Genomic DNA, 27,876 nt, shown 5'->3' on the forward strand with positions numbered 1-27,876 from the left:
CAAACCCATGTCACACCACAAATTTACAGGACTGAGATGGGGAGATGAGGGTATAACAGTACGCCTAGGAACCCCGTTCTGGGTGTCATTGTGCCAGGACCTGTACAGCCAAATAGCAAAGATGATAGTGTCTATCTCAAAGGTATATGCAGTGTTGTTATAGCTGCGTTTGCTCCGGGATATTGGAGAGTCATGGTGGGTGATGTAATATCGTTTATTGGTCCAACTTCTGTTGTTGAAAGATAGAAGCTTTCAAGCTGCACTGAGCTGAAGAAGAGCTTTGTGTAGCTAGAAAGCTTGTCTCTTTCACCCACAGAAGTTTGTCTAATAAAAGATGTTGCCTCACCCTCTTTGTGTCTCTGTCTCAGAGAGTTTATTATCTAGGTGTCAGGATGCAACAGATAGACAAAACAGCCAGGTGGGTGGAGGGATGAGGTTACAAAATGAACAGCATTCAGCAGAAAAATGGAAACTTGATAGTGGCCTGAATACATTAATTAGCAAAAGCCTGCTCAAAGAGGTTTGTACAGTTCTTCTTGAGAAACTTGGGCTTTATTGTTGGTGGGAAAGAATTCCACATATGAGCGCTTATCGTGGTGCCTTTAGCATCACCTTTGGGTGGTTAGTCACTTTTCAGATGAATTTTTTAATTGTGTGAAAAAGGTACCACCTTACTCAGTAGACCACCTTGTGTGTGTTCAGTGTTTGATTATTTCAATAACAAATATCAATCCCTTTCAACTTGGCAGAGTGGTTGCTGCTAAGAGATGAGGGTGGGATTGAATTTTTTTTTGCACATCAATAGAAATTTTAACTATGTTACTAGTTTAAAACTATTGAAGGCAATGGGTTAGAACAGATATCAATGACATCTTAATTTGGTCTCTGCAGAGCTGTTGTTGGTGATGCAAGAAAAGGAAAGGACCCAGGTTGATACTTGGATCCAAGGTTGTTTGTGCCGTGGGCATTTAAGAAAAACAAACTTGTAAACAGAGTACAATTAGTACGTTTAGACATTAACAGACAGTAAACATCAATCTATCATTTTCAGTCACGTTTCACCTTAAAAATGCCCTCACTTTGATGTACAGTTAGCTGGTTATGTTTGAGAGGGAGATGCAATCAATCTCCCATGCCTATTTAGGAAATGGTAGGCAATAATCAGCACTTCAGATTTCATTTTGAAGGCGACTTGCAGTTGATTCACAGTGTAATATGCTTTTTCCAGCTCACCTTCCTCATAAGGCTGTCAGCTTTGTTTTGCAGTAGTTGAAGCTTTTAAGTGCCTTTCATGGTTAATCTTGGGTAGAGTGCATTGCAATAGTCTAAGCTAGAGTTTACAAAATACAGCTGTTAAGTTACTATATTCTCTCTTTTTGGTATTTTAGCAGTGTTCAAAATGAGCTAGGCCCTGCCCACAAACACAGGAAAACACAGCCTGTGCCCCAAAGGTTCATAATCCAAGAGAAGGCACTTATGTCTCTCAAAATATAGATTTTTGGAGGGTAAAAATCCCATTGTTTGTTTGTTATAGACACGATGGCAAGCCCAGGAAAAGATAATTATAGAATGAAAAGTTACAAGAACAATGCACTCAATCCTCAAGAAATGCGCAGACGGAGAGAAGAGGATGGAATCCAGCTTCGGAAACAAAAAAGAGAAGAACAAGTAGGTTTCTAACCATAAAATGTAATAAACATGGTTGTCAATTGAGAGCTTTCCATTCATAAAGATTTAGTTCTACATAATATTCATATAAACAGACTGATTTTTCAGTAACTGTAGTTGTTTACGGATACATACTAAAGTTTGGTTTCTAGAAGAAAATCAAGACAGTAGCAGACATTTTGTTTACATGTAAAAAAATTAGGAACAGTCTGCTAAAGCATAAATATTACAGTTGAGGTTGATGTATCTGCAATATATAAACAGATACAGGAGGCTAATATATTAGGCTAGGTATATTCAGGTGGTGATGGTAAATATTTTATATTTTGGTAGTGACCTGTTGTGATGTCAGTTTGGAAATGAATTTCTTTTTTCTTTAAAGTTTCTCAGTGAACTGCATTAAAATAATGTATATTAATTTTAGTCAGTTACTTTGTAATTAAAAAGTAATTTAATGTATCTAATATGTAACGGCCAAAAAGAGTACATCCATAGCTACCTGGAGTGTACGAACTCTAAATAGTGCAGGAAAATTAGCACAGGTAATCAAAGAAATGGATAGATATAAAATTGACATCCTAGGACTTTGTGAAATTAGATGGAAAGATCAAGGTATGATAACATCTGGAGAAAAAGCAATATTATATTCAGGTGGAACCAGACATGAGAGAGGTGTAGAAATCATCATGAATAGCACTGCAAAATCACTTATGAATTGGCAGCCAATATCAGATAAGCTACTGGCCGCTAGATTCCACTCTCGGCACATTAAGTGCACCATAGTCCAGGCATATGCTCCCACAAACAATGCAGATGAAGAGGACAAAAAGAGATTCCATACAGAATTGAACGAATTGAAAATGAAAGAAATACCAAACCATGATCTTGTCCTAGTTATGGGAGATTTTAATGCCCAGATCTGAAATGAAAGAAGAGGTTGGGAAACAGTCATTGGCCCACATACGACTGGAACAATGACAGACAATGGCACAAGACTTCTTGAATTTTGTGCTGAAAACAATCTTAGCATCTGCAATTCTTTCTTCCAACATAAAAATATGCACAAAAAGACATGGATTTCACCAGATGGCCATACACAAAATGAGATTGACTATATCTGTGTTAGAGGTGGAAAACATCAGTGTTAGACACGAGTATTCAGAGGAGCAGATATAGGGAGAGATCACTATTTTCTGAAAGCAAACATCAAATTGAAGTTTAAAGCGTTTAAAAAGAAAGAACACAGACTCAGATTATTCAATACACAGAAACTACAAGATTGCAGGATACGAAAAGAGTACCAGATAGAGGTCAAGAATAGGTTTGAGGCCCTTAAAGATCTTGAAGAAAACGAAGTGGAAAAATACTGGGATCTTTTCAAAACAGCTATGCTAGAAGCAGCTGAAAAGATAATTGGTAGAAAGAGAGGAAACAATAGAGAACAGTGGATCTCAGAAGAAACATGGAAAATTATAGACAAAAGAAGAAAACAAAGCAGTAAAGAAACAATGCAAAAAAGATAAGCGAAATTGGATAGAAAGTAAGGCTAGTGAAGCTGAAGAAGCATGGGAAAGAAACGATACAAGAACAGTCTACATGATCTGAATTTTGATCCATATCCTGTTAACTGTTTCAAGAAGTGTCCCAGTGAAAGGGAAACAAGGAGAAATTTTGAAAACACAGACGGAACAAGAAAATAGACCAGTGGAACACTTCAAAGACCAACCAGAACAATTACAAGACTGGAATTTAACAATGATAAACCATTAGACCTAGATATAGATGTATCTGAAGTAAATATCAAAGAAGTTTAAAAAAAAAAAAACGCATTGTGGAAGCTGAAAAACAACAAGGCACTTGGTTTGGACAGCATTCATTCTGAAATGCTTAAATATGGAGGTGAAGACGTGGAATCAGTCATCTGTTTGCTGTGCAACAAAACATGGACGTAGGAGGAAGTGTCGCAAGAATGGACCCTCGGTATCATAATCAAGTTACCAAAGAAAGATGATCTAAATAATTGTTCAAATTGGAGGGGAGTTACACTTCTATCTGTCACAGGAAAAGTATTAGCAACAGTCCTCCTGAACAGAATTAAAGGAAATATGGATACCATCCTAAGTGAACAACAATCTGGATTTAGACAAGGGAGATCATGCACAGATGCTGTTTTCACCCTGAGACAGATTATTGAGAACACAATTGAATTCCAAGGCAGTCTTGCCATCAATTTTGTGGACTTTCAAAAGGCTTTCGATAGTGTAAACAGAGAAACAATGTGGAAAATTGTGGAACAATATGGATTTCCAACAAAACTAATTAACGTTATGAAGGTATTCTATGCCAACTCAAAATGCTGCATTAAAATGGAAAATGGATTGAGTAAGCCATTCAGCATCAAGACATATGTAAGGCAGGGGTGTGTCCTGTTGCCTTTTTTGTTTATGCTAGTCATCGACTATGGATTACAACAATGTGACAGTGATACATGTGGCCTAAAATGGAACAATTCAAGGCTATTTGATCTAGACTTTGCTGACGACATGGGTCTTATCAATGAAGATGCCAACAGACTACAAAAATGCACAAACCAAGTAAAAGAAGTAATGGAGTAGATAGGTTTGAGATACAATGCAAAGAAATGTAAAGTCATGTTAATGGGGACTGTAGGGAGAACAGAAATCAAAATTGAAGGAGGGAATCTGGAGAAGGTGAACAATTTTACGTATCTTGGAAGTACCATCAGCCAAGATGGTACTAGTTCCGAGGAAATAAGAATCAGGAAGGCAAACGCTGCATTTGGAAGACTGAAAAACATCTCCCTCAAGACAACTGAACGTGTACAAAGCAATTGCTATCGCCATCAAAACATATAGCAGAGAGACATGGCAACTTACCAAGAAAGATATGCAAAAGCTGGATGCATTTAATCACAAATGTCTGAAAAGAATATTGGGAATAACATATAGAGATAGGAAGACGAATGAAGACGTCAGAAAAATTATTGGACGAGGCACTCTCTCACAACCTACAAAAGAAGACATCAGTGGCTGGGACATGTGCTGAGAATGGAAAAAACGCTTACCAAATACTGCCCTTGAATGGAAGCCAGAAAATGCAAGAAGAGAGGAAGACCATGAATAAAATAGAAACGAACAGTTCTGAACGACATCTAGCACCTCAACATAAAATGGGAAGATTTGGAGAGAAAGGCAGTTGACAGTCAAGGATGGCAAATGTGGGTAGCCCAATGTGCAGCAAAGCACAGGATAGTCTAAGGTAATATGTAATTACCATATGTAAAGAGGGCACAAAATTTCTTACGGAACTTTTTTGGTTCAGATGATCAAGGAAAGCCTACTGTAAACTAGTGCAATAAGCACCATTTAGACCAGTTTTAGTGACTTTAAAATATCTTTCAGTACACAAAACCATCGAGAAATTGGTTCACATCATATACCCTCCATTTCAAAATCTCTTTTGAATTGCAAGGAATAAAATAGGAAACTATAAGGAAAGGGAATTGGGTTTCTTTGTTTTCTTACCCCTCGTACATTTTTTTTTTTTTTTTTCCAATTTAATAAACAGCAAACTTCCAAGGTGAAGCCTCTAAGGCAACCTATGGCACGCGTGCCGAAGGTGGCACAGGAGCTGATTTTCAGTGGCACTCACACTGCCCGGGTCCTGACCACCGGTCCAGGGGCTTTGCATTTTAATTTAATTTTAAATGAAGCGTCTTAAACATTTTAAAAACCTTATTTACTTTACATACAACAATAGTTTAGTTATATATTATAGACTTATAGAAAGAGATCTTCTGAAAACTTTAAAATGTATTACTGGCACGCAAAACCTTAAATTAGAGTGAATAAATGAAAATTCGGCACACCACTTCTGAAAGGTTGCCAACCCCTGCTCTAAGGTACATTAGCTCTTTCTGGATTACAAATACTGCAGGGGTGTTTGGGTTTTTCCTTTAAATTCCTAAAGCTTTTTTTTTAAGATCTCCAGTTTCATGAGTGATTGGGGAGAAGAAGGGAGGCAGTATACAGTCATTGTTAAAATTCAGGGTTTTTTGGAAAATTGAGACATTACTATCACTCATCCTAATCTATATGCCTTACTGTTTCATATGATCCACTACTTTCTGTGAAGTTTCTGAGAATTGGTGAGAGGTTTTGATGACTGCTTTTGGAAACTTATTTTCTTCAAACTTATAAAAAAAAAATCTATAGCAGTTCATCCCTCTATATGCTTTGCATATCTATCCCATAAATTTAAAAAAAACACAGAACAATGTAAAATTTGACACATTTTTCTTTGTTTAGTTATTTAAACGCAGAAATGTTTCTCTCCTGGGAAATGAAGAGTCTATGGTAGAAAGCCCCATCCAGGATCCTGATGTCAGCTCTACTGTACCTATTCCAGAAGTAAGTAATACATAAATACATTTAAAGTATTTTTACAAATGTGCTTAAAATTGCAAACAACATACCATTTTTACATTTTTAGGAAGAAGTTATTACAGCTGATATGGTGCAGATGATTTTCTCAGATGATCCTGATCAACAGCTCACAGCAACACAAAAATTTAGAAAACTGCTTTCTAAAGGTAAATCAGCATTTTAGGTTTTTTTTATGCTGCTTGCTTTATGTTCATATAACAAGTATTAGTCGCATTGAATTTATATATCTTAAATTTGCAACTTTAAAAAAAAAAAAAAAACGATCTGGCTGGAGCTCCTAGCTATGTTTAAATCACATTCATTTGTACATAATGGCTAAACACAAAAAGATTCATTACAGTAATAAGTCTTTCAGATAAAGCAACAAAAGCAAGGACTTTGTGATTAAAGGGAGCTAGGGCAGTGATTGCACACTTACCAGTGCTCATTGCAATGGTTGAATTCCTTGAACAATTTTGATTCAGCTGCTAATGTTAAAATACACTTCCAGTTTATTGTAGTTGGGATTGTGGCTGATACCATAATGGCCTCTATCTCTAATGCTGATTTGTTCCTTTACATGGAACATGGTACACAATTGACTTGTTCTGTATAATCAGATCTTTAGCAAAAGTGAGTCAAATGTTATAATATTTAAATAATTATACATCCGAAAGAAGCCTAGAGAACTGAAATTATTAGGAAGCCATATTCAATATGTTTATACCTACTTATTTAAAGTATCTATCTATCTAACCATTACTGTTTGGTATTCTCCTGTTGCATTATTCCTATTTGATTTCCAAATTAAAGTATTCAGTCTTGAGCATATTTTTGTAAAGTACCTTATTTTTTGTAGTACAAACTATAATATATAGCTACACGTTGCAGCTGGATTTTTGGATATCTTGCTTTATTGGTATAGCAATCAATACATTTTAAAATTGATAAAAGGAAATATATTTACACAAAATGCAGTTAGTTTGTGAAAGTCATTGCCACGATGTATCATTGAAGCCAAGAGCTTAGTAGGATTGAAAAAAAATAGACTTTTATATTGATTTATGAAAACATTCAGAGTTGCATTAGATAAGAATAAATAAAACTAAATTTGGGATGGATATGAATTGTTGTGCTTTAGGGGAGTGGTCCACAAACTTTTCAGGGTCGTACCCCTCCTTACCTCAGGCCGGGAGGTAGGCTGGCGCCGAGGCTGAAACGGACTGTAGAGAATGTGCTGCCAGATACAAAAATTCAAAAGAGAAAAATAGATTTTTTTCCCCTGTAACCTCTGTTCTAATGTAATTTTAGATGTTATCTGTAACAATAGTAAGTTCATAGAAAATTCAGATAAGTGTAGTTTTTAAGTTGATGGTCTCCCTTAAGCAATTATCTAATAATTATTTCTGTTAGATAATAAATAGCTGTACAATCTACTATTCAAGTAAAGAGCCACCAGGGCACAACTTGTAGACAAAATTTCAGACTCTGACATTTGGAAACATTCTAAAAGGAAGTGGTCGAATGACATTAGCACATCAGGCTGTGATTTTTAACAAGCTGTATATGTAGTCTGACTTTTACTGGATTCTGAGTTATTGTCTTTCATATCGTGATTCTGGATCTTCATTGCTTTGATTTTATTTTTTGGATATTGGTGAGTCTTGCATAAGTCTTCTGATAAGTTTTAGCTGAACAATGATCTGCTTGAAAAGCAGACTTCTCTCTGGATTGCAGTTGGGATCCTAACAGCAGCTTCAGACCGGGTGCCTGGTTGTGGCTCTTCAATTTTGAATACATAGCTATGAATAGTAGATTGTACAGCTATTTATTATTTAGCAGAAATAATTATTAGATAATTGCTATTAGCTAGCAAAAGGAAGTAATGAACACTTAAAAGCAACTTCTCAGATTGATTACTTTGATGACATTGCCCTGAAAGATTGGCACAGAGTAAACGGTGTTACAATGAGCTGATTATAGGCCATCATGCAGGGGGCTTGACATATTACCACAGGCTATACACAGTAAGGTACTTAATACACTACAGTAGTTTAGTGGGGCTGTATCTAAGTGCTTGTCAGCAGGGAAGCTAACAACAGGAAAGCAAAATAGCTAGTGAAGGAATATAGTCTCACATTTGACCTGAGTAAGTTAAATTGAGTTTGGATCTTGACATAAGTGATAGGCCCGAAGAATGTGACCAGAAAGAGTGAATTGCTTGTTAAACATCTAGTAACCCTGAAAATACAAGTGTTATCTTATTTAAGATTTGGGCTAAGCAATAGAAATAAAGAAAACATGGTTAATTGGGCACCAGGTGTGGTAAATGATTAGTTAGAAAAGCTTAGTTCAGTAGCTAGGGGAAAATATAGCTAAGTGAGATAAGGGGAGAGAGCTTCAATTCGGTGTGTCCTAAACTGCTTGAGCTGACTTTAGTTAAGATCCAGTAACCAGCAATGACATCACTTGTTCGTGTCTAAAAAGCAAGGTTGTCTAGCAGTTCTTTGTCTGAGTTTTTCCTTACCACTTTGGAGTCATCCCATGATGGGAATGTGTCTCCCTGGCCTGAACCTGTTGTAAGTAATTTGGCTAATGCTTATGACTATATTGTTGCTTGGTATAGAATATGGGTGTATATGCTTATATTTTGGATTAAACACACACCGAGTGGCCTTTGGAACTAATAAAGGAATGTTTGTGTGGAAACGGAGTAGTAGTAAACCTTAATAAACTTGAGAAATTATTTCCAACAGCTAGGTTGTAAATTTAAAGTGCAATCGTTTTTCTGCACTAACTTCCCATGTAGATGCTCTTATTCTGCACTAAGAGTGTCTTTGTGCACTTTAGGTTAATCTACTTCAAATTAGCTATTTCAGGCTTTTTCCCCTGTGCAAACAAGTCCTAAGATAATGAATGAGGGAACTAATTTTATTTGAGGTTACAATTATGGCAGGAATTTCCTGAGAACTGTGCTCAGTAATCTTATATTTATGATGTAATTTAAGCTCTTGCCTTTCATTTTCATTAGTGCAAATAATCTTCTTTTTTCCCCTAGAGCCTAATCCACCTATAGATGAAGTGATACAGAAACAAGGAGTTGTGCAGAGGTTTGTGAAATTTCTAGAGAGGAATGAGAATTGCACTCTCCAAGTGAGTGAATATTACTGATATTGACTTAGGTTTGGGAATGGGAAAAAACCTCAGAAAACAAACTGAGGAGAATATGGCTTTAGAATTGGATTTAGTAATATGTGGTCATCAGGGATTTGTATTCCAGTTGCATGAGATGCCAGCTTATTGCCACTTACTAGAAATCCTGACTTGGCCCTCGAGACTTCCATGCTAGTCTCCCTATATTCATTTTATCAAATCCTTCTGTGTGAATGGCATTCAGTTCAAGAGGGCCCTCAAACTGGAATATCAGAGGCATTGACATAGATGTGTAAGCAAGCTGACACAGCACCTGCCAACACTGTCTGGTTTGAAAATGTTTTTGTGACCATTAACTTCATTCACAAATCTTGTAAAAGAAAATTAGGAAAAAATGGTAAATCAAAAAATTTCTATTTGGCCCCTCCAGAAAATCTTTATGAAGTTTTCAACAAACAATAGGAATACACCTAGTTCTGCCCAACACGTCTTGCCACATGGAAAGCCAGACTAAGGGCATGTCTGCACTACAAAATTAAGTTGACTTAAGATAGGTCGACCTACAGCCACCGCAGTAATTAAATGGTCTCTTTGTGTCTGCGCTATGCTCTTCTATTGGTGGTGCGTGTTCTCACCTGGAGCTCTTACACTGACTTAAGTGGGGCATTGTGGGGACCTTGGGCTGTCAAAGACAGCAACAGGCGATGTAAGCAGTGCAGTGTGTATGAGGATGCTGTGTTGACCTAACTGTGTTGACCTAAGCGCTACGCCTCTCACGGAGGTGGAATTATTTGGTCGGCATAGCGGGCAAGTTAAATCAGTGGGAGGAACATTGTAGCCGAGACACACAGGTCAACAACATAAGCTGCCTTATATCAACCTAACTCTGTAGCACAGACCAGGCCTAAGGCTTTGTCTAACTAAGAAAGTAGCACCAGAATTAATTTTAAGCTAAACCTGGTTTAAACTGAAATTAGTGTCCATTCAGGGGTTTGCATCAGTTGAACGAAATTGATTTAATGACACCTTCAGTTAAATCAGTGCAACTTGCTTCTGTTGTCAAAACCTAAGAGCTTGACTACACATGGAGTTGTTACTAATTTAACTCCATGTTGTTATTCCAGAATAAGACTGTCCACACATGAAATTAAATTAGGAACAGTGAATCAGGAATAACTCCATGTGTAGAAAAGCCCTAATAATGTAATCAAGCCAACAAGTTCCTTTGCTAAGATGCTTAATAGGTACTAGATTATTTAGTTATGCCAGTGACTTTCTTCTTTGTAAAAGCATAGTAATGGAGAGATTTATTTTAGTATCAGAGAAGAAAAATCTAATTGGATAATCTGATAAAAATTCCAAATACATAAAATCTACTCTGTTTAATATGTTTGCTTTCCCATTAATGACTTCTGTTTGTCTTTCTCCTTCAACAGTTTGAAGCAGCTTGGGCTTTGACAAATATAGCATCTGGAACTTTTCTACACACCAAAGTAGTAATTGAGACTGGAGCTGTTCCAGTTTTTATTAAGTTGCTTAATTCAGAACATGAAGATGTACAGGAGCAGGTACATATTTGTGTTTTTGTAATTTCTAAATAACTGTCCTTTTTCTGTTTCCTCTGTGTATGGTTTAAAAAGTTTTGAGCAATAGAATTTGTGTACTAGTTTATTATGACTACAAAAATAAGGCTCCACACTTGTATGCTCCTTTTTTCCGTCTCACTAATGTCTGCCTTTTTTCTGTGCTGCCCCTTATGCTTCCTTTTCGCCAGCCTACGTCTTTTATCTCATTCTATTTCCTCCTAAAAACTCATTTTCTGTTGTGATGTTTGCAAGAAGTGAGGGGATCTGAAGGCATAGCAATAGAGAAAATAAAATAACTTCACCACCAAGATATCCATATTCTTTCTTGAGTTACCAGGATCTTGTTGTTTCCCTTATCTTTCCTCTCAACTTCTTCCCTCCGCCCCGGTGTGTCTTGCTGAATTTAGGGTGTGGCATTTCAGAGCAGGGACTGTCATTTACTCGTTTGTAAGATGCCTAGCTCATTTTGGAGTGACTGAAAAATGATAAGCAATAATAGTTCCTGATCTAACAAATCCTTTATAATGACTCCATTTTAAATAGCTGTGTGCAGTTGAGTTGCTTAGCCAAAGGGAACTTTATCCTTAATTGCATATGGATAGAGCCCTGCAAATTTGCTGATATCCATTTTATTTCCACGGATGTGGATATCCGCGGACCATTTTTGGAGATCGCAGATCGGATGCAGATACAAAATTTTTATCGTTGCGGGGAAAATGCAGATATCTTTTTTTTTTGGTGGAAGCATATTCACATTATAAAATACCATTCATTACGGATATAATTATTCAAGTGTTTGAGATTTTTGTACAAATATATGGCCTTTATAAAGTTTGGCCAAAAGGCTAGCAAGCCCTTTCTTGCGTGTAATTTATCAAGTATACAAGTTTGATTTGAGAAAGTTGTACAATGAGAGGTTTTTCTTTTCTGGACTGTTCAGGTAATAATTATAATCATGAGCTATTTTGACTCCATCATAGGAATTTGTCATGAGAGGAATACATAATGTATAGTCTACGCTATAAAAGTATTTTAGATAAACTTTTATTGTGTTTATATTAGCTTACTTTAGCATTTTGTTTTCTAAAGGCAGTGTGGGCTCTTGGTAATATTGCTGGTGACAACGCAGAATGCAGAGACTTTGTCTTAAACTGTAGAATACTCCCACCACTCTTGGAGTAAGTATTTAAGCTAATACCGTAAGTAAAACATACGGTTTTAGAGAATGGGAACCATACACTACAAGTTATTGTGTGTGTGTGTGTGTGCATTTAAAAAAAACTTTACATAGGCTTTTATACTTTATATAGGAAATACTTGAATGTAGATTGTCATTTTTGCTTTACTAGCTCTTAGACCAATAACACCAAAAATAAAAAAACCTATATCTGTTCTAACACTTGGAATATCTAGGCTGAATTTGTTTGGATTTTGTAATTGATTTATGGGTGGCACGGTATGGTATTGCCACTCTTACTTCTGCGCTGCTGCCGTTGGGGCGCTGCTTTCAGAGCTGGGCGCCCGGCCAACAACTGCTGCTCTCTGGCCACCCAGCTCTGAAGGCAGTGCAGAAATAAGGGTGACAATACTGCGACCCCCCCCCTAAAATAATCTTACCACCCCCGTGCAACTCCCTTTTGGGTCAGGACCCCCAATTTGAGAAACGCTGGTCTCCTCTGTGAAATCTGTATGATATGGGGTAAAAGCACACAAGACCAGATTTTGCGGGGGGAGACCAGATTTCATGGTCCGTGACGTGTTTTTCATGGTTATGAATTTGGTAGGGCCCTACGTATAACTTCTTAAATATTATCCATACATAAATCTCACGATTATGATGACTGGTGAGCTACTGCCTCTCAGTAGAGACCTCATATACCACCTGCAAGTTCTTACTATGAATATATGTGACATAGGGATCCCTGTAAAACTATGCACCCTTATGCCCCCAACCAATTGGCACCAAGAGGTTCCTGGGTTACAGAGTTATTCAGGAATAGCTGTTATGCTTTAAATTTGTACCCTACTTTAGTCCAAATAAACTTTCAAGTGTAGAGGAGCTCTAACGATGTGTTTAAAATAAATAACCTCAGCACTTTACAAACAACTTGAAAATGTCAAACACAGAACAACGTGTCTATCCATTCCTTCCCAGTTTTTGCAGCCCAAATATTGCAGCATTGTTTACCATTTTCAAACTTAAATGCTTAAAAAGTAAATTTAGATTTAAAAAATTATTCTAGTAACATACGTAGCAATCTTTTTAAAAATAGCTTAGCCTGAATGTGTTCCTTTAAATGAAAATACCTATGTTAATAAGGAAAGTTCCCACTTGCTGTTCCTGGCTCCTCCTTTTAGCAGCTGCTATATTGCATTACAAGAAACTCAATTAATTACCTTCCTATTATTTTTCATGTGAGCAGTTGCTGTACTTGCCACCGCAGTGTTATGTGATTGTGAATGAGGGGAGAGATGCTATACAGTAGTGTAAGGGGAAGTGTCTCTTGTGAACCACATAATCTATTAAACTGGTCTGTGCCATGAGAATATTTCAAAGCAGGCAAAAATCAGTGTTTGCAAGAGGAAAGGAATTAAACTAGTGCAGGGAGATAGGAATTATTTCTAGACTTCTGACAGTATTAAGAATCCTAGGAAAACAAGGGAATATACCACTCCTTGGTAATGAATGTAATGTGATATTTGTTCTCTTCCTTGGCAGATTGTTAACAAATTCAAATAGACTTACAACAACTAGAAATGCAGTCTGGGCCCTCTCAAACCTCTGTAGAGGCAAGAATCCACCTCCAGACTTTAGTAAGGTATGTAAGGTATCAAAATATTTCACTTTTAAAGAACTTACAAAATTTGAAGGGGCACTACACTTGTAATGTGGTGTTCTCATACAGAGAAGAATCTTCGTGTAGTCAACCCAGTCAGTCTCCGGGGTAAAGAATTTTTTGTTATGAGAAGACATGTTTGCAGTAGATCCATATTATCTATTCTCCTCATTCTGAGCTTGATTTAAATTAAGTCTTCACCAATAAATAGTCACCATTTTGTGTGACACAACAGAAAATGTAGATGTTACCACATTATATGCAGAGCTTTGTGCATTTCTGCTGACCTTAATGCAAGTGCGAAGAATATTGATTCATTAGCTATCTGAAAACCAAACCAAATCCAGTGTGTCTACAGAAGCTATGTTAATCTTTTATCGTGCTTTCTATAAACAAGAGAATAAACTATTAAAAGTAGTTGAAAAGTGTCACTTAACTTTTCATCAACTTGGTCTGCAGTATCTTGCTAGAAAACAAGGTTCTTGTATTTTGCTATAGCTCTTCAGCAGAATAGTATTAATGTGGTGATGTTTTAACTTTGAAAAAGCAATCCATCTTTGTAATGTAAATGAAATGAGGAACATTTTTGTATCATTATCGTAAAGCTTTTAAATAGTTTATTTAATTAAAGTAAATCAGTGGGTATTCTGGAAGAGGGGAGGGGAGTGAGATCAGGACTCTTGGATTTTAGTCTCAATTCTGCCATTGGCTTTTGTGACCTTGGTTAAGTGAATTGCTCAGCCTCTCTCAATTTTCCCTTCTGCATAACTTTTCTCATAGAGTGTGAGATTGATTATTAATTTGCTACTTTAATTTTACTCTTGTGGGGGGATGTTAACAAAATGGTGAGTAGTTTCCCCATCTTGCTATTCCAATTTATAAGATGCTGCCTTCAATAATAGCCCTTTCTGGTAGCGTGGAACAAGGATGCTCTTTGCTACTTACTTATTCTCTTCTCTGGGCAACTGCTACTCAGAGTAGTTCCTTTGCCCGTCACAATAGCAGCATTAAAAGGAGGTAGAGGAAGCAGAATTGTGTAGCAACTGTCAGCTGAAGAGAAAAGGACTCGTAATTCCTGCAAAGAACCCAGTATTCCCAACATTGACCATTGAGGGGAAAAATGAGGGGTGAGGTGGGGCTCAAACTGGCCGCTTCATCAGACAAACTGCTATGTAGAGGTGATAAGAGGAGGTTGGGTTCCAAGCTCTGCCCAGAGATACTGCAAGTGAATGGGAACTGAGATCAGAAGAAATTTGCCTGGCTTGGTTCTGTAAAACTCAGTAGTATATGGGCAGCTGAAAAACATATGATCCCTTTTAATAAAGTGATTATAATAATGTAATTCCTTCAAGTGGGTAGGCTGAAAAGCAAGCCTTGATAAATAAATTCTGAAACACACAATAAATCATTTCCTTTTCATGCAAAGACTAGCATTACTGCATGGTTGCAATGTCTTTGTAGCAGACTGAGTGATAAAGTAAAGGTAATTTCTGCAGAGTTCTGATTTGGGTTTATCAATCATCCTTAGCCTCTGACCATGGAACAATCCATTCTGAGACAGTAAGCCTACTCTATTCACCATACAGTGCATGTAATTTAATTCACATTTTCTGTTAGCACAGGGAAAACAAATTTTAAAACAAAAAATAGAGGAAACATCTAATCATGTATAATTTTTTTTTAACCTAGGTTGCTCCTTGCTTAAATGTTTTATCAAGACTGTTATTTAGCAGTGACCCAGATGTATTAGCAGATGCTTGTTGGGCCCTCTCTTACCTTTCAGATGGACCCAATGATAAAATTCAAGCAGTTATTGATTCTGGAGTCTGTCGAAGATTGGTGGAACTTCTTATGTAAGTGCCTTTAGTCAAATCTCTATTTTAGGATGTTGCCAACATGAACATGAGCTCAGACTGTGGGCCTACAGTATTGATGGGCTGTCCTCCAGGGCAGTGGTTCTCAATCGGAAATGCAGAGCTCTTCTGGGGGTACATCAACTCATCTAGATATTGTATTTGCCTAGTTTTACAACACGCTACATAAAAAGCACTGATTAAGTCAGTACAAACTAAAATTTCATACAGACAATGAATTGTTTATACTGCACTATATATGATACGTTGAAATTTAAGTACAATATTTATATTCCAATTTGATTTATTTTATAATTATAATAAACATGAGAAAGTAAGCTATTTTTTCAGTAATAGTGTGTTGTGACGCTTTTGTCCCAGTAGTTTTTAAGGGAGGTGAAACTTGGGGTATGCAAGACAAATCAGACTCTTGAAAGGGGTACATTAGTCAGGAAAGGTTGAGAGCCACTTTTCTAGGGTTACTCCATTTTTTTTCTGTCCTCTCTTATGGCCCATGTAAAGTGCCTGTCTCTTTGGCTGAGGAGGACTGGACATAGCTTCAATCTGAAGCCTTTCAGTGCCACTTCTGGCTTGATCAGCTCCTTGAATTTTTCCTAGGTTGCTAGTGAAAGATGCTTCCTCCACAGCACTTGTAACCTGGAGAGCAAGGGATTGTGCTTGAGACATGAACTGTCCTGAAAACTTCAGTTTTTGAGTTTTGTATTTGTTTTCTTGCTGGTAATATTAAACTTAAGGGGTCCACTAGCAGAAAGATAGACAGTTAATGGGTGCATAAATCCCAGAAATAGACTTGTGCTATTTTTCACATTTTCCCAGTTTACTAGGTGGACAGTTCATAGTCTGCCAAGAGGGAAAAAAACAGAAAACCACTCTGCACTATGAGACTGCAGAATAGCAGAGTATGGATCCCTGAGCTGCTCATTCAGCACTACTCCCTATGAATAGATGGCTAGGATACTTTTAGGGAGAGAGTGTTAGACATTTTTTCTTTTTTCTTTCATGATTGGTGAAGGACAGTTCAGTAGACTCTTGTCCTAATTGGTAATTGCCGGGGGTGCGGGGGTGTCTCCATGCTACTGGTTTGTGAGAACGGAAGGGAGTCTGCCTCCCAAAAAAACTAGTTGGAGGAAGGGGGAGATTTTCAATTTCACTGCCTCTCTATTTAGGCTAGATGGCTACTTCAGGAATTTTGCTCACTGGATTATGTCATTCCCAAAGGCCCAGTTATTCTGTGAAATTCAGGGAGGGTGAAGTCATTCACATCCTTGATTTGTAGACATAGCTTTCTCTGTGACAGACCATCACTGTTGCAACTTCCAAAGGGAAATCCTTCCTTTAAAATAATCAATTGGACTTAACGGCTATGGAGGAGAATTTGGCCAAAAAGTGGAAGATTGCAAGAGATGGCTTTCTGTTGCCATGGCCATAAGTTTAAATCCTATCAAAAGCCTAAACCCTCCAACTGTAGTTATTGTATAAAGTTTGGCAGCCTCAAGCAGTTTAACATTTGTATTGTCTCTAGGCACAATGATTACAAGGTGGTGTCTCCTGCATTAAGAGCAGTTGGAAATATTGTGACTGGTGATGATATTCAAACACAGGTAAGACCAACTTCTAACTTGAGAAATATAGCTAATTTGGAAAAGAACATAGAATATTTTTGGTGTAGGAATGAATTGTGCTATTCAGGAAACTGATTAAGGCTATTAGTTGTATTCACAGGTGTTCAGATACTGTAGTGAAAGGGGCCATATAAGAATGTAGACACATTCTGTATTACCAGTCTGACAAGATATTAATACTTTTGGCCAAGGACTTTTACATGTAATTGCTGTGAGGATAAGGTTAATTTAGTCATTCCACTTCTGTGGGTAAAATACTGTATTCCATTTTAAAATGTTACTCTTTTTTGTTCTTCCCAGGTATTAACATAACACGTTTTCAGTAATTATTAATAGGAGTCCTCTATATAATGACCCACTTGGACAAAGTGTCTTTTTTAGCCATTCTAGTTGCTTTCTTAGACACATGTGAACTTATTCAAAACTTCCTCTCTTTCTCCATAAAAACTTCATACAGAAGTATCAAAGTGGACTGTAATTATGGCTTCTACTTCAGTATGAACCTTATAAATCACAAGCAATAGACGAATGTTTTATATTAACCAACACTTATAGAATGGCTTTAGTTTCCTGTATGGAAACTGTACTCCATTCTTGTATTTATCTGTTGCAGTTAGGTGGTACACTAATTATTTGTCCATGAACCTGTGGTCCCACTTGTACAAGGTTTACTAAAGATTAGTCAAGTGATGACATTGAATTTGAGGCTGTGCAGATAGTCATTCCCTGCTTTAAATAGCTAGTAAATAGCTTACTGTCTAAAAGACTTAGAGAAGAGGGGGTTGATTTAAATAGTTATGTGATTTTATTGGGCCTCACAGAAGTAAATTTTTAGGAGGGATTTAAATGGAATGGCTAGGTCCTGTAATGCACTGTGGATTAAGAGAGTAAACAGGCTGGCTAGAAATAAAATTTTGATCACTGCAGTTTTGGACTCACAAGAGGGGAACAGTATAGGTTTCAGGGATGCTAGAGAGTAGGCGATTACTGTAATCAAGACTGGAGATGTGTATGCCCTGGACAAAACTTTAAGCATGTGGAATAGAAAGGAAGGCTGATGCTTTCTAAAATGTTGTATAGAAAGTGTCAGGATTTTGTGACAGCCTGGATGTGTCAAAAGAAAGGGGAGGAGTCAAATGACTTAAGGTAAAGGCCTGAGAGATGGAGATACTGTCAAAAGTAGTGGAAGGAGGAAGAAATGGGGGGCTTAGGAGGAAAAACAAGAAACTGTGTCTAAATTGAATTGATGGTACTGCATAGGTCAGGTGTGAAGAGTGATTTTTGAGTTGCCATCATATAGCTATTGAATCTGTGGAGTACATTCCTTCCCAAAGGATAAGTAAAAGACAAGACCAAGCAGAGGGAAATGCAAACACAAGGGTGGAGGGAAAGATAAACTGCTAAAAGAGACTGAAGCAGCAATTGGCGGCAGAAGGAGAGTCAGGATAGGATAGGGCCACAAAAGTTGAGGAGAGTGGTTCCGTAGGAGTTTCATTTGCATAACTGAGTGCAGAATATGGCCCTTAATAGTTAATTATTTGTGCATTGAGCATTATTGGAGGTGGTGGTGTGGGGGAGGGGGTTTGGTACCTCCATTATTTCTGCCTTTTTTTAAAATTTTGTCATTGGCATGTGCATTTATTTGGTTTTTGGATCTAGCTTCAGTAACTTTAGTGTAAAGTAGGCATACAGTTGCCCACCTAAGTTATTTAACAATTTGTATACTAGTCTTTCAGCTAGTCCTTTCCCCCCTCTCCATAACAGCTTTCCTATTTTGGCCTAATCAACTGCACCTCTCCCCAAATCACCAAATTATCTGTTTCTCTTTTTGTGGCACTATGCTCTTTTTGTGGCACTATTAAACACCTTCATTTTGGAATACAGTATCTGATAGGTGCTATAAAGTATTAAACTATTCTTATAAAGACTGTCTGTTTTGAATTCAGCTGTAAACTGTGAACTATACCTTTTTATGTTGTATAGGCAGAAATTTTCAACTTTCAAATTATTTTAGGTAATTCTAAATTGCTCTGCATTACCCTGTCTCCTTCATTTGCTGAGTAGTCCTAAGGAATCCATTCGAAAAGAAGCATGCTGGACTGTTTCTAATATTACTGCAGGAAACAGAGCTCAGATTCAGGTAATGAAATGTTAGTAATCTAACCATCTTCTTCCGACCTAGCACTTAATGCTTTTCTCTTGGAAGGAAAAATGTAGTTAACATATTTTACCCTTCCATTTTGATTTTTAGGTCTAGTTGGAGTTTTATATTTGTTTTCCCAGCCTTTGTGGTGCTTATTAGAAATTCTAATCTAAGTTTACAACTAATTACATAAAAATAAAAACCATGTGAATATCTGCATTGTTTTTGTGCTAACGATACCAATTCCTGTTTTGACTTTTTAAAGGGACTGATAATTAGTTAATGATTATAAAGTGAATTGAAGATTTAAAAGATGTAAAGTTCTAAGTATTATTGTTTGCAAAGAATATTTACGTGCAAGTGCTTGCTTACAAAGTTTTAAATGACCGGTGCTTAAAAATGTTTATGGAGCTTTGCAAAAAATATACAAAGTGTGTATTACAGAATGGATTCGGAGTAGGGAAGTCTTCTGGGGGTGTACAGGATTTTTATATGCAACATTCAGAATTATGTACTGGGTCTGTTGTTCCCAGTTATTGAAAAGCAAATTGAGTTTAAATGCTATTTCTATATTAAAAGGACATGATTAAATTTGACAAACATGAAAGATGCAAAGGAAGCTTATAAAATATTTTTTCAACAGTATTAATATGACAGTTGCTGTTTTTCCCAAGTTACTATGTTAATCTCTATTAACATAATTCATAAATTCTGTCAACTGAATACATGTTAAAGTAGCTTGATGTGGCAGACGGTGCGTTATAGCATGTAGATAATTCACTTCAGTGAAAGACTTAAATTTAACTTAATTTAAATCAAAATTTTCTGTGGGAAGATGTCTATTTTGATACTTTATTTTTCTTTTTGGCACAATCAAAAACAGTTTTGTTGTTTCAAGTAGACTTGTAGATTCAAAACAACATTTTTAATTTAAACCTTATTGATTTGAAATTTCTGGGGTTTTGTTGTTGTTTTGTGAAGTTTTTCAATATTTTTACATCCTGTTTTGATTTGATATGGAAATTAATTTCAAACCTCAAAATTTTCCACAGGAAAAAAATTCCATTTCCCAAGCAGCTCTAGTTCTCACCATGAAAAAGCCTCGTAATTCCAGATTAAGATATTGCAATTTTAATGTAACTTCAAAAAACAAATTTGGTGAACAGTATGCAGTGTAAAGATACATCTTTACTAACTAGCAAACCTGTGAAAGACTTGTTTTTCTTGTTTTGCACAACGATAATCAGCCTGGTATGTATTTGCACATTTTTAATCCCACAGACATCTAGCCTAAGTGTTCAGATATTATGATGACAATACACCATTTTAAATTGTCAGATTTTCATTTACAACTTACAGCCAACTTCAATGGCTTTCTGTAATTAGTTGAGTGGCCCTAATGTGGGGACTGAGTGTAGTTGTGCATCTTCTAAGTTTTTTTGTTTTTTAAATACATTTGTAGAAATGTGGCTTTTGAAGAGAACACAAGCCCTTTTTGTCACAAAAGCTCTCCGAGCTGGTTGGTCTGGCTGAGGCTAAATTATTTTATTCAAAGTTTTAACTTCAAATCGAAATCCTAGATTTTCATCAACTTTGTCAGGACTGTATCAGGGTCTTAAATATGTTGACCCAATCTAAACATCCTTATTCAAAAGGTACTATTCTTTGTACTATAACTTTTGAGATTCTCATCATGAGGCAAATCTATAAGTAAAATATTCTTTAGAAAGATACTCCAGGACCTTCCTGAATATAAACTAGTGTGCACTGGAATCTTCACATGTTAATAGACAATGGCTGATTGGTACACTCTTAAAAGAATGAATATCTTTAACAAATAATTTCAAAATAAACAAGGATTGGCTGACAGATTCTACCAAATGGTGGTATTCTCTATTCTGGAAACATCTTTAATGTTCTTTCTCGCATTTATATTAGCTTGGTTGTTTTTGCTACCATTTAAAGCCTATTGTATAATGTCACTGTTTCTTGTTTTAGACTGTTATAGATGCAAATATTTTTCCAATATTGATTGACATTCTTCAGAAAGCTGAATTTCGCACCAGAAAAGAAGCAGCATGGGCCATCACTAATGCAACATCAGGAGGTACTCCTGAACAGATAAGGTAATGAATTAGAAGTTGATTCAGAGGAGTATTAATATGTGAAATTCAGTTAGTGTTCATCTGAAAATAACCCAGTGAATTGAGACACAGTTAAGTATTTTGCCACTTACCTTTCTCTTTGACCTCAAATGTTGTTTTCTTAAAGAGAAAATTCTTAGTCCCATAATTGGATTCTAGCAAAATTCACAATAAATTCTTAAAAACAAAGCTGTCTTCTTGGAACTAGTTGTCTTTATACAGTGATTTTTTTTTTTTATTGCAACTTAGAAAATGGGTTGTATAAAGTATGTGCGAAATTTTGGGTATCACCCAGACCACTACAGGGCTCTGTCACTTCCTGCCCTGTAACCTGGAGTGCCTTTATGCTGAGCAGCTTTGGTTCAGACCCTTGACACCAGTAGCCTGCCCACAAGCACAAGATCTCACCCTGGCTTCCACCGCCTAGTTATTCCTTGCAGGGTGACACTAACATCCCTTCCAGTTTCAAATCTGTCTTCAGAGTTCTTTGCTACCAGCCATTCGGACTTTTCCTCACTGTTTTGTCAGTGACCCCAATCCCCCAGACACATCTTACTTTAGTTCACACACTCAACATAGTTTACAAACCGGACACCTGTTTGGGGTAAAAGTAAAAGAAAGATTTACCTAATAGAGAGAGAAAAATCACAGTTTCAAGGATAAAATAGTAAGGATTAGCAAACATATACAAGTTACACAGAAAATAAACAAAGATACAACCTCAGGCTTTAGACTAGCAAATTAGATAGATTCCCTTTTCTAATACAAATTACCTGTTGCCTCTGAACAGTTTCCCAGTGTACCATCTAGTCTTAATCCAGTGTTTCATGGACAGCACCTGCCAAATGACTGTCCCTCAGTTTCTGGATACTCTTCAAACCCCTTCTTTTTTAGAAAATGTGTGTGTGTGGGGGGGTTGTTTTGTTATGAGTTTGGGGATTATGCAGATTGGGGAAATTCTAGCTAGGATGTCTCATTGTCTTCCCATTAAATCTAATGGCCCATCATTTGTCTTTTCTTGGGTTGTATAATGCTAGGTGCTTGGACCCTAGTCTCTGGTTGTGGAGGTAGCTTCTCCCTGCTTGACTGCCTACTGCCCCACTGTGAAGTGGAGCTGAATGTTGCAGCATAAATTATTAACATTGTTTTATTTATACACAAATACAAAATACAAAAAAAGTCGTAATTATACGTATACGTAATTCGTAATGACTATAAAGTTCAGAACATTACAAGCTTTCATAAAATACCTCACTCAATATACTTTTATAGCACAAACTTTGTACATAATTAGTTGATTCAACTGCTTATTCTTTGGGATTCAATCCCCTCCCCCCCATTCTTCCCTTAATGTGTCTGTGTCTGGACCCTGATTGTCACAGTATGCAACTGAATTAGCAGTACAACTGAAATACTGTAATTTCACTCAGTGAAATTCACCCTTGTGAAAGCTCTGAACACTGAAGTTAATAATCCCCCACAAAGAGTTCTGCTAATGTCATATTGTCAAAGCAAAATTTGAGCAGTTTATGAACAGCAAGTGTGTCTAGGGTGTGTTACAGCCACATGAAACTGGGTCATGCCTATTTATTGGGAGACATTTAAAAAAATATATTCTTGACTCCAAGTTCAGGCAGTCATGTTACATAAAACTTAACAAGAATATTGTTTTTAAATAAACATCTGACTACAGCTGCAAAATGTAGCTTAATCATTTTGAATCTGTTCAGACTACTTTAATTACTGTTGGGATTCTCTCTGAGACTTCTTTCCATTCGACTTTCCAAGAACTCAATTCGACTCCAGATTTTTGTCACTTGTGTATCTTTACTTGGCATACGGGAAATGCTCAGCTATGCTGAGTTGATGAGACTTAAACATAGGGGGTGGGTAAGGAGCGTACCATGCATCCAAAGTTGCATAGAAACCTCTTCCTTTATATACAGTTACACATTACATTGCATTTACTATATATTGCATACCTTTGGTTATTTTGTAAGAACCAAATCAATCCCAAATCTCTGTGCATCATGCTCTGTCCACATATGACATATTCTTTACCTCATCTTACCTTCCAGGCATACCTTGTCTGTTGTAAATGGTTCCCTGGGTGTTCCCCACCCACCCTTCTCCTTCCTCCTTATATTAGGAAGTTACAGACATTCTGTGTTTTAGCTTACTGACCTATTTATTTATCTGTCTATTGCCAGCTTGCTGATCCATTTACCTCCCCAATGTTGTCTCCCAACAAATGAGGCCTCACCCATTTTTAATTACTCATGTCAAGCCAGGCCTGTAATTACTAGGGTATTCCCACAGATAACCATCTGTATTATTATGATGGTCTGACTTGGAAAAATAGCTTTGATCTCTTTAGTGACGGAACAGAACCAAACATTTTTCTGGTTTATCTGAATACCTATAGTTGGATTATTTTTTAGTTTAAAGGACTTATTGATAATATGTGACTACCCTGGTAACTAATTCTATAGTTGTGTTGTAAACAGTCCTTTTTAAGCAAAAATGGCAAGTGCCACAAAAATAGGCTTATTTTTGTGAAACAAAAAGTGTGCTAAGTACTTGTACATTTCCTGGAAACAGTTAAACCATTTTGCACCACTACAGCTGCTAAATATTCTAATCAGAATGCCAGAAAAATAAGGTTGTTTTTTTTAAATTGTTCTCATAACTTAACATTTAAAAATATAATACACTTTATTTTAAATAAAACTTTGGAGATTTGATACAATATGTGATGTGGATTCCTCCTGAAACTTTGATTGTAAGTTAAATATTTGTTTGGTGCCATAAATGCACATTACAAAACACGGAAAAAGGTATGATCTCTGTCACACAGAGCTTACCTCTTAAGTACTCTGCACTTAAGTAATGGCACCTTGAGGATTTCAAAGTGCTTTATGAACATAATTAACTAAACTTCAAACAATCCTGTGATGTAGGTAAGCATTACTGTCTTAGAGTAGCAGCCGTGTTAGTCTGTATCCGCAAAAAGAACAGGAGTACTTGTGGCACCTTAGAGACTAACAAATTTATTAGAGCATAAGCTTTCGTGGGCTACAACCCACTTCTTCGGATGCATATAGAGTGAAACATATATTGAGGAGATATATATATATATATATATACACACATACAGAGAGCATGAACAGGTGGGAGTTGTCTTACCAACTCTGAGAGGCCAATTAAGTAAGAGAGAAAAAACTTTTGAAGTGATAATCAAGATAGCTCAGTACAGTACAGTATCAAACTGTCTGTACTGAGCTATCTTGATTATCACTTCAAAAGGTTTTTTTCTCTTACTTAATTGGCCTCTCAGAGTTGGTAAGACAACTCCCATCTGTTCATGCTCTCTGTATGTGTGTATATATATCTCCTCAATATATGTTTCACTCTATATGCATCCGAAGAAGTGGGTTGTAGCCCACGAAAGCTTATGCTCTAATAAATTTGTTAGTCTCTAAGGTGCCACAAGTACTCCTGTTCTTATTACTGTCTTAGTTTTACTGATACAGTAGGAACTGAAGCACAAAGGTGGTGACTTCCCACGGTCACACAGGAAGTTTGTGGCAGAATTGGGAATAGAAACCAGATCCTCTGAATCCCAGTCCTTTGCTGTAGTTACAACATCCTTCCCTTTTTGGTAGCTAATTTTCAGAATTATTTAAATGTGTTCTGTTCATATTTTAATGGATTGATATTGAATTGAAAAAAACATTCTTGTCTCTTTGAAGAGACTTGCCTAGAGCTTTGGCCATTACATATTACTCTTGATTTGAGAAAAGAGGATGTTGCATCATACTGTTACATACAGGAGAAACATTCTTATATAATCAGAAGTGTCTGAAATGCATGTTTTTAGAACAAGGTAGAATCATGTATAAAAGGGATTGAAAATGTTTACATAATCCAAACATCAGTTATAAGATCAACTGCTGTATTCTTGTCCCATTAGGATAAACCAAGGTTTGACTGTATTTCAGAGTAAGGTTGCCTTCATAGGTTACAGAAATGCTCTTATTTCAGCAGGTTAGTTAGTTTCTAGCAGAATTCAATACCACAGAATGGTGTGTCAAAGTTGTACTTGATTATCAGTCCTTCTTTTTCCCCCTCTTTTTCCTCCATCATTACAAAGGTATTTGGTAGCATTAGGTTGTACCAAGCCTCTTTGTGATCTCCTGACTGTGATGGATTCCAAAATAGTGCAGGTGGCTTTGAATGGACTTGAAAATATTCTGCGTCTTGGAGAACAAGAATCCAAACAAAATGGAATGGGCATTAATCCTTACTGTGCCCTTATAGAGGAAGCATATGGTAAGCAATTATTTCTTGTGAAGCTGTGTGCTTACAGTTGCCTTATTTGTAACTGAAAAGGGATAATAATGTAAAACACTTAGCTAACATAGTTACAAGTTACTTGGACCTACTATTTGCCATACCAATTTCTAGCCATATTTCAGACCAAACTAAATTAATATGCTGGAGTTAAAATTCAGCAAATATCTAATTTAAGGCAGAACAGAACAAAGAAGAGTTCTTAAAGTACCAAACGTTAGTAAGCCAGAAACTCAAAAGTAAAATCAGATCATATCTATGAAATTTAGGCAGATTACTTTTGGTTTCACAAAGTTAGTGGTAAAAATAGATTTAATGTTATTATGAAAACTAATCTCTTCCATAAGGACCTGGCTAGCCAAAATTAGTCTTTGCAGCTGCTCTACTACAAAATCTATGCAGGCTTCTCTGTGCTTCAGAGGAGGCTAATAATTCTTAGGGGGAATCTCCTGTCTTCAGTGACTGGGGAATACCTAATTAGATATTCCATTATGCATTTTTCTGTAGAGCAAAGTCTCTAATTTCAATGAACCTGGATAGTGGGTTGGGAATTGGGCTTTTAAGATGAAGCAGGTTTACGGAGTCCTCTCGACAACCTAATATGGAAGCAGAATAACTTCTGGGTCTCATAATGGGTTAATCAGATGGGGAGAATTAAAGGGACCTAAGCTGAATTTGTTCTGCCCTGGCTGTCAGGTTTGTGCCTAAAATCTTCAGCCCTTACTATTGAGAGGCAGAGGAAAATAACTGGATTAAATAGCACTTTCGGGCTGAGTTCCAGAACATACCTGTCAACCATGGGAGAGCAATAAATAGGCTATTCACAGCCCGTAAGATGTAATAACTACAGCCTCACACCACAAAAAGATTGAAACTTGTCTAAAAACATTACAAGTTTTCTACCTGTCCTGTGTCCATACTTCAGCCTTTCTTTATTCACCCCTTTAAAAAAGGGCAAGAATAAGCCACTGGACTTCCCTTAGTCGCCACAGGTAGGGAAATATAAAGTTAGACAGAAGCCAGAGTTGTTGAGTATTGGAGGAGGGAAGCTAAGTTCTTTTGGAACTGCAACATGGAAATAGGGATATGGGGGGGCTTCGCTGGCAGATTTTTTTCATAAATCACCCTGCTTTCAGAATCAATATTGCATACTAATATTTTTTTAATTCTGTGTAAGTAGATATTTGAGCCTCCTTCTATTTTGCTTTTTTCACATTCATTTCATATTGTTCATAAACTGTCAAATTGAACTGAAAAGGTAAAAGAAAAACTAAGTCTGTAAGTACATGATTGATACATTCTCTTATCAGGCGGTTGGGAGTATTTGGCATAGAAGAAATGCACCTTGTTTTTAAAATAATAATCCTGGAGTACTCAGGGCTAATGTATATCAGTGAGTTTACAGATTGGTTCAATCTGGGTTGTTTTTCTCTTAAACTAGAAAGTTCCAATATATTTCATATTAAAACCTAATTCTTTGATTCATTCATCACACAACTTAGTGGTAGTATTCAAAACACATTTATGTGCTTAACTCTATTTTCATCCTGGCTGTGTACTTCACCTTTACATCTTTTGGAGCTGTTGGATTTAGAGCATGTCTTTTTGTTTGTTTGTTTTTAAATTTAGGACTGGATAAAATTGAATTTCTTCAAAGACATGAAAACCAAGAGATCTACCAGAAGGCTTTCGAACTTATAGAACATTACTTTGGTGTGGAAGAAGAGGATACCAGTATTGCACCTCAGGTGGATGAGAGTCAGCAGCAATTTGTCTTTCAGCAGCAGGAAGCACCAATGGAAGGGTTTCAGCTATAACTATTAAAGTGAAGACAAGGCAAAAATATAAATATTTGTAACTTTTCAGGGGTCTCCTCTTCATGGCCAAAGTTAGAGGAGAGGTTTGAATGTGTTTGGCAGAACACAGTTAAAGAAGCAGCCAGTGCACTGTTATACTTTTCTGTTAGATACAACTTTTCATTCAGTGTTTTTGGTTTTGGGGTTTTTTGTATTTGTGTGTACTTCATATGTTCAGAAAACTAACTCTGTGAG

The 27,876-nt window shown here is 36.6% G+C and overlaps 1 protein-coding gene across 1 annotated transcript in view; it reads left to right on the forward strand.

Annotated features, from left to right (window-relative positions):
• KPNA5 (karyopherin subunit alpha 5) overlaps positions 1 to 27,717 on the forward strand; it is a 28,676-nt gene extending 959 nt beyond the window's left edge. The window contains exons 2-14 of the mRNA XM_065400344.1: positions 1,535 to 1,668; positions 5,997 to 6,098; positions 6,181 to 6,280; positions 9,172 to 9,266; positions 10,703 to 10,834; positions 11,942 to 12,030; positions 13,572 to 13,671; positions 15,379 to 15,542; positions 17,086 to 17,164; positions 19,200 to 19,325; positions 21,327 to 21,454; positions 25,626 to 25,804; positions 27,455 to 27,717. Of these exons, the coding sequence (XP_065256416.1) occupies positions 1,535 to 1,668; positions 5,997 to 6,098; positions 6,181 to 6,280; positions 9,172 to 9,266; positions 10,703 to 10,834; positions 11,942 to 12,030; positions 13,572 to 13,671; positions 15,379 to 15,542; positions 17,086 to 17,164; positions 19,200 to 19,325; positions 21,327 to 21,454; positions 25,626 to 25,804; positions 27,455 to 27,642 (1,616 nt within the window). The 3' untranslated portion in view covers positions 27,643 to 27,717. The remainder of the gene's footprint in view (positions 1 to 1,534; positions 1,669 to 5,996; positions 6,099 to 6,180; positions 6,281 to 9,171; positions 9,267 to 10,702; positions 10,835 to 11,941; positions 12,031 to 13,571; positions 13,672 to 15,378; positions 15,543 to 17,085; positions 17,165 to 19,199; positions 19,326 to 21,326; positions 21,455 to 25,625; positions 25,805 to 27,454) is intronic.
• Positions 27,718 to 27,876: the final 159 nt, after the last annotated feature.

Source organism: Emys orbicularis, chromosome 3, assembly GCF_028017835.1.
Source record: "Emys orbicularis isolate rEmyOrb1 chromosome 3, rEmyOrb1.hap1, whole genome shotgun sequence".
Taxonomy (NCBI): Eukaryota; Metazoa; Chordata; order Testudines; family Emydidae; genus Emys; species Emys orbicularis.